Source organism: Trichinella spiralis, assembly GCF_000181795.1.
Source record: "Trichinella spiralis strain ISS 195 chromosome Unknown Scfld2, whole genome shotgun sequence".
NCBI classification, from domain to species: domain Eukaryota; kingdom Metazoa; phylum Nematoda; class Enoplea; order Trichinellida; family Trichinellidae; genus Trichinella; species Trichinella spiralis.
Window position 1 is genome coordinate 8,297,448 of NW_003526941.1, and position 6,269 is coordinate 8,303,716.

Below are 6,269 nucleotides of genomic sequence, written 5' to 3' on the forward strand. Positions count from 1 at the left end.
ATTTCTCACGTTTTCTTTTCTGTCCCTTTTCAATGTCACACATTTTTCTGTTTCTTTGTTTTGGTGGAAAAATCAAGAAATCTTTTTGCGGGATGTTGTTCGACGACAGATTCTCATTCTGCCCTACATCACTGTTCAATGATTGGTGAATTTGAAAATTTAATAAAAACAAAAATTTGCATATCATTTCAATCGCGAACGTCTTTGCAGAAGATGATGAGGATAATGGTGTTTTATTTTATTTTATTTTATTTTTTTGAATAGTTTTCAAAAGTTTCGATTCGATGCTAAGATGGGGAAATTGCAACACGCAGTATAATCGCAAACGCTGCTACTGATTGTCAGTTGGCCAAGTTGAGCGATGTTCAAGTACCTTCAATGGAAACTTCAAGTCGTTCGTCTTATAATACTGTAGAAAATGGTTCTTGATTTTTTATACTTTTGGAAATTGACTTGTTGTTGAAGTGGACAGTTTTGTCATTTTCCACTTCAGTGATCGATCGCATTATTTACTCGCTGTATTGGAAATTATTTGCTGCCATTGTGGGCAGATTTTTCCCACATCGTTCCTACTACACCGGCTACTATGTGAACAACTGTTGCATTTTTTGTGGGTAAGTGTATATGCATTTTTTTTGTTTTTCTATTTTTTTAAATAAATGTATTTCCAGAGGACGATATGCACTGTTTGTTGAATTGTATTTCACTTTAGATAATTTTGCACATTTTTCAAATCAATTTGCCATTCTGAAATTTGCTTACTTCAGGGTCAGTTGAAACTTTTTCCTCTGCTAAATTTTCTGTTCAACTGTAATGGTCTTTGAGAAATGCATAACATTTCCCCTTGGTCGACATTTTTAACACTGCAGTTTTGTGTGATAGGAAGGGCAGAGTATTCTGTTTGGCAGTTGATGTTACAATTGCATCGAAGAAAGGGCACCACAACAAGCTGAGTTTCGGACGCATTTCTTTAAATTATTTATTAGTGCTATGCAATGCCATGCTATACTGTACGATGGTGATTTATCACGTATATTTATTTGCATTGCCAAAGAAAGAGTTTAATGTTGAAAGTTTTTTTTCAACAATAACGGAAAGTTCAGTTTCAAGTAGACATTTCTACAGGTTCACAAGTAACCTTTGGCTAAGCTCTGATTGATGCAAAAGGTTTCATTTTGTCCATTGTTTGATCCACTGTTGTAATTTTTGTAGTTAATCTATTGATTTTCAAGTTGTTAAATTTTGGTTTTTTGCGTTGTACGTTTGCATTATGCTATCATTTCCTTCACAAGCGCAATTTCTGTTAATTTGTGCTGCAACTTTTTTCATTTTTGTTTTTGTTATAATTATATTTTTGAATGAAAGTACAAATTGTGCGTGCAACAACGGAAAATTGTTGTTTTCCAATGATTGCAGATGCTGATTGAAATTTTCTTTTATCATGAGAGATTGTTTGTCGTTGATCTATTTGCTAGTCATTTATATTTTCATTTGCTGTTTATACGTAATATGCAAATTCTGTAATATTTACTAGTTGTCAGCAAGTATTTGTTGTTTTGTTTTGTCATTTGCCATTTTTTTCAAATGCTTTTTTGAAATGCTTGCGTATTTGATTTGGCGTGATTTCGCTATTTGTCATTGGTATTGGTAGTTTTATCACAAATGATTTGCACGTGTTTGTTTGCATGTTTTGTAAATGTGTATCTTAGCTGTTTATTACTACATCATGCATTAACAAGCAGCGAATTTGCATCAGTGAATAAATAATTACGCATGCATCGACAAAAGTTTTTCCTGTGCTTTACAGTCATATTAGCGTAACAGTTATACGTAATACTTTAATACTTTTTTAAAAGTTTTGATTGAAATTATCTTTTGTTGATGATTTTAAAAATAATTCGCTGTTTGAAGTTCTGTCATTTTTGTAAATTTTTTTATTTATTTTTAAGATTTGGTGATGTTGCATATTTCCATTCCTAGTAGTCGTCAAGCTACTGATTCATCTGGCAAAGCTTATACTGTAAGATTTTTTCAATATTTAGCATTATTAATTTTCAGATATCTTCTTTCCATATTGGAATTTTCATGAATTTGAATAATTTCTGTTATTATCTTTCTAAAGAAAATGTTTGTGTTGAGAAAGCAGTGAGTGCATGAGCATGCATAAGTTTGAAAATGAAATTAGCCAATATTTTATTATAATTTTTCATTTGATTTGATTTGATTTGATTTGATTTGATTTGATTTGATTTGATTTGATTTTGATATTAATTTTTAGATATTTGAAATTTACATCAACAATGCCTATCACTGTTCTTCTCGCTACAGTCAGCTGCTTCGATTGCATGAAATTATTAAAAAAATTATTCCAAAAGATGTACCTAATTTCCCGCCGAAATATATAAACGCATTAGCTGGTGATCGATTGCTCAATGAACGTCGTGAGGCGCTTCAAGAATACTTGCGTACTGGTCTGCTATAACAGAAATGTTAATTTATGGCAATTATTTATGAAAATAAGTTATACGTTTTCCTTTTAGTATTTTCCATCAAGGAAGTTACACGCAATATCCGGGTGCAACAGTTTTTCCTAGATGCTCAAAGAGTACATTTTTTACATTTATGTTCTATTTATTTATCACAATGTAGATCTGTTTTATTCAGGAAAGTGCTTCCTTGGCCGCAAGGCAGTTGTCAAATGAAGTTCCCGTTTATTTGCTTGATGGATCCAAATATATTATCCAATGTTGTCCAGGTGACAGTACAAATGTTCTATTAGAAGTATGCTTATTATTATTGTTATTATTATAAGTATCATTTTTTAAATATTGGTTTACTTATTATTATTATATTTATTTAGCGTTTGGCTGTAATTGTTGGTTTGCCAATTGAGTTGACTCGCCATTTTGGTCTCTTTATCGTTACCAAGAGTGAAGTTTTTCCTTATAAAAGTAGCTTTTATGCAATAATTATAACATTTTCAAAAAAATTATTTTACATTTGAATTTCAGTTATTCGGTGGTTGGAAAACTTTGAGTGCCCATTGTTATCCCTTTTTTATGTTGCAAAGTTAGGAATTAAAGCGAAAATTATACTAAAGAAAAAGTATGTATTTAATTCAATTCATTTCAGTTGATTACGTACGCTTAAAGGTATATTTTCTGTATTTGTGCAATTTACATAAATCAGTTGAGCGATACTCTTTGCAATGACATTTTGTTTTTAACAGATATTTTGACAGTTCGATTGAAATCTCACTAATGAAAAAAGAACAAGCGTTGCGGATTTTATACTCCCAAGCGGTGTTTGACGTTAAATATTTTTTATCTAGGTGCGAGTTTTGCAATTTATGAATGATAGTTTTTGATCAGGTAGATATTATATGCAGGCAGGGTTGTTTGGCATTTGCATCCAGGAAATGCAGGTGGCAGTTGATTGATGAAAATTATTTTATATCACTGATGAAGAATACCGATGCCGTAAATAATCAAGATGAGGTGTATTTTTCCTATTTGCATACTCTGTCATACAATATATAGCACAATACGATATATTATTCAAATTTAATTAATTAATTTTCTTCTTTATTCGTCAGATTTACTTTCAGATTGAACGAATGTAAATTAAAAAAATTATGATATATTATAGTATTTGAGATGTTGTCAAGAACAACCTTGGTATGGATTTGTGTTTTTTGAGCAGTGCTTCTGCAGTTATCCGAAATTGAACACAGTTGCTCATGTAGCCGTTGGCAATCGACGATTACTGATTTTGCACGAAGTTTCACAGGCAAGTTGTGTTAAAAATTGAAAATAAAATCATTTATTTATTTTTATTCAAGCAATTTGTTTTTAGGGAGAAATCAAAGAGATAACTTTTCGGGTGACCCGTATCCGTTCTTGGCGACTGTCAATACTTGTATTTGTTGAACAGGAATTTTTTACAATGCTGTTGCTGAGAAATCATTTTTTCAGTCGATACATGGAAGCCAAGATCTTTCCTTTGAATACCTGTTTTCGAATAATCATCTCGAGTGGATTACACTGAGAAGCAGTCAAGTAAGTGTTTGTTTTTTAATAAATTACTTTAAAGTGATGAATCAGTCACTTGAATTATGTGAACTGCGGTTTTTTGATTTGTAGAGTGTATTAATTTCTCGTTGTCTACAATCAATGATAGAGGAAATTGTCAGTTCTCAGGCAGATGCGATTGCTTCTGCAAGTTCGAAAAATACGATGGTCAATGATTAATTTTGATTTCCAATTTCCCAGAATAACTAAGAATTATTTTAGCCAATGCACTCTGGAGTAATTTTGAATGAATCATCATTTGAATCGGCGAATTCATCCCTAAAGCCAAAACGCTCTCTTCACGATACGTTTGAGGTGAAACAACAAGTTTTGGATTTTATCTTTACCGATTAAATGTTATCTATTTATTTATTCAGATTGGCTTAGTTTCGATGAACAATTCTGAAGCTCATGACTGACTGAAATTTTGTTTTGTCGTTATTTATTTTTTTACCTGGACGAACAAGCTCGACAGTATACGTGTAATGATGTTTGCAGCCGTTTTTATTTGTTTTTAGTTAAGCGGAAGCTGATTTTCATGTATAGCTTTTTTGAACGCTTATTTAAAAAAATGTTTCTCAAATAAATTTATTTATTTGCATGGATAGTCCTGGACAAGTGCTTCGTGGTCAAAAGAAAGCAGTTTACAAACAACGTTGTACACACTTTTTTTCAATGAGCAGTGAATTGATAGACATATTTTAGTTGCTGATTAACTATACAATTTTAATTTTATAAAGATAAAACCAAAATTTTGCATGATGGATGAAAAGTAAAAGAAAATCAAGTTCGATTATATACGAATATGAAACGTTTTGTACACAGATTTAATAAGTAATTTATTAATGGATGTCTTTTTTATTAAAAAAACTATTAAAATATATATTAAAAATGATTTCAGCATAAATGGACATGTTTGAGTGCTAAATTTGATTTGTTTTTTCTCAACAAGCATTATCTATCCTACAGTATGAATTAACCGATACTATACATAATCAAATATAGATATAAAATATGTTATTGATTTGCATATTTTACTCAGGATATGAAATTAAGTTAAATTAAATCATATTATATTATATTATATTATATTATGATACTATATTATATTATTTCTTAGATTTGTTATTTTTGTCATGTCAGTTTTTTACTTTTATTTAATATTATTTTATTATTTAGTTATATTCAGACCACAATTTTGTTTAAAGATGTGAAATTTTATTCATTATGTTTTTTTTCAATATAATGATTTCAAGTCGTTTTAGCAAATGACCGATTGACCTACATTTATTGCACCGTACTCACAATGGCATCATGAACTTGAACGTCTTAATTTTGTGTCTTTGTCTTTGTACAGAAAGTGAACGTTAGTCATTTCTTCAGGTTAGTCTTGCGCGATACGCTGATCTTGTTGCTGCTGTACGGGTAAAAGAGCTTTCATGAACAAGTAGTCATGTACCATCATACAAGACAAGGTAAGCGCTGAATGAAACTGTGCTCATTTACTGCATTTGGTTCAATTGCATCTTATCAGACACGTTTATTGCTAAAGTTGCTGTTTCTTTTCTCTAATTGAGCCGCTTGTCAATGCAGATTTCAAATCAAATATTATTTTGTTTGCATGTAATTTTTAATTTAAATTCTTAATTGATCGTGATTCACTATTTGTTTTGCATTTTGCATTTCTATTATTTGATCTGCTGCGCTTGGCGTACGGTGATTACATTGTTGATCTGATATGATCTTCACGCAGACTTCTTCAGTGTAGCTTCGACATTTCACCATATGATGAATTTGGCGTTATTTTGAATTTTGAATTTGAACTTTTAAGTAATTTTTTTGCATTTAGTGAAACCTGGCCCTTCAAAGAGTTCAGCAAAACCTGGCCCTTCCAAGAGTTCAACAAGACCATCAACTAGCAGAGAGCATGTAAATAGCAACATCAATGGCATGCAGAATCTACAGTCACAGCAACAATGTGAAGAACCTAGTACTTCATCTGCGAATGCGAATGATCAAAATGACAACGGAGAATGAACAGGGAGAGTTTACTTTTTGTAGCTCCTCGTCGCCCAGTTTTGGGGAAATTGGGGAAAATTAAATTTGTCTGAAAGCGAAACCACTTCCAAGTGCGCATTCCTACTGGCTCTTTGTAACATTATGAATTGGGTATGGACCCAGAGACATACCACAGGTTAT

The 6,269-nt window shown here is 31.3% G+C and overlaps 2 protein-coding genes across 2 annotated transcripts; both read left to right on the plus strand.

Moving 5' to 3' along the window:
* Positions 1 to 990: 990 nt before the first annotated feature.
* Positions 991 to 4,489, plus strand: Tsp_06876 (putative PX domain protein). The gene is made up of 15 exons (XM_003380676.1): positions 991 to 1,030; positions 1,950 to 2,020; positions 2,279 to 2,471; positions 2,541 to 2,605; positions 2,650 to 2,781; positions 2,861 to 2,935; positions 3,012 to 3,069; positions 3,133 to 3,152; positions 3,372 to 3,497; positions 3,649 to 3,798; positions 3,856 to 3,918; positions 3,975 to 4,058; positions 4,143 to 4,238; positions 4,293 to 4,397; positions 4,448 to 4,489. The coding sequence occupies exons 1-15, from the start codon at positions 991 to 993 to the stop codon at positions 4,487 to 4,489; spliced, it is 1,320 nt and encodes a 439-aa protein (XP_003380724.1).
* Positions 4,490 to 4,670: 181 nt separating this feature from the next.
* On the plus strand, positions 4,671 to 6,107 carry Tsp_06877 (hypothetical protein). Its single transcript, XM_003380677.1, is given in 6 exon segments — positions 4,671 to 4,712; positions 4,811 to 4,842; positions 4,972 to 4,984; positions 5,454 to 5,495; positions 5,834 to 5,900; positions 5,920 to 6,107. The coding sequence occupies 6 exon segments, from the start codon at positions 4,671 to 4,673 to the stop codon at positions 6,105 to 6,107; spliced, it is 384 nt and encodes a 127-aa protein (XP_003380725.1).
* Positions 6,108 to 6,269: the final 162 nt, after the last annotated feature.

Excerpts from the sequence above, each read along its gene's own strand:
- Tsp_06876 (XM_003380676.1), top strand. The coding sequence starts at position 991 with ATGCAATGCCATGCTATACTGTACGATGGTGATTTATCAC. Across the intron at positions 2,782-2,860 it reads GTACAAATGTTCTATTAGAA|CGTTTGGCTGTAATTGTTGG; the intron begins GTATGCTTATTA and ends ATATTTATTTAG. Across the intron at positions 2,936-3,011 it reads TTATCGTTACCAAGAGTGAA|TTATTCGGTGGTTGGAAAAC; the intron begins GTTTTTCCTTAT and ends TTTGAATTTCAG.
- Tsp_06877 (XM_003380677.1), top strand. The coding sequence starts at position 4,671 with ATGGATAGTCCTGGACAAGTGCTTCGTGGTCAAAAGAAAGCA. Across the intron at positions 4,713-4,810 it reads TTCGTGGTCAAAAGAAAGCA|ATAAAACCAAAATTTTGCAT; the intron begins GTTTACAAACAA and ends AATTTTATAAAG. Across the intron at positions 5,496-5,833 it reads ATCTTGTTGCTGCTGTACGG|TGTAGCTTCGACATTTCACC; the intron begins GTAAAAGAGCTT and ends AGACTTCTTCAG.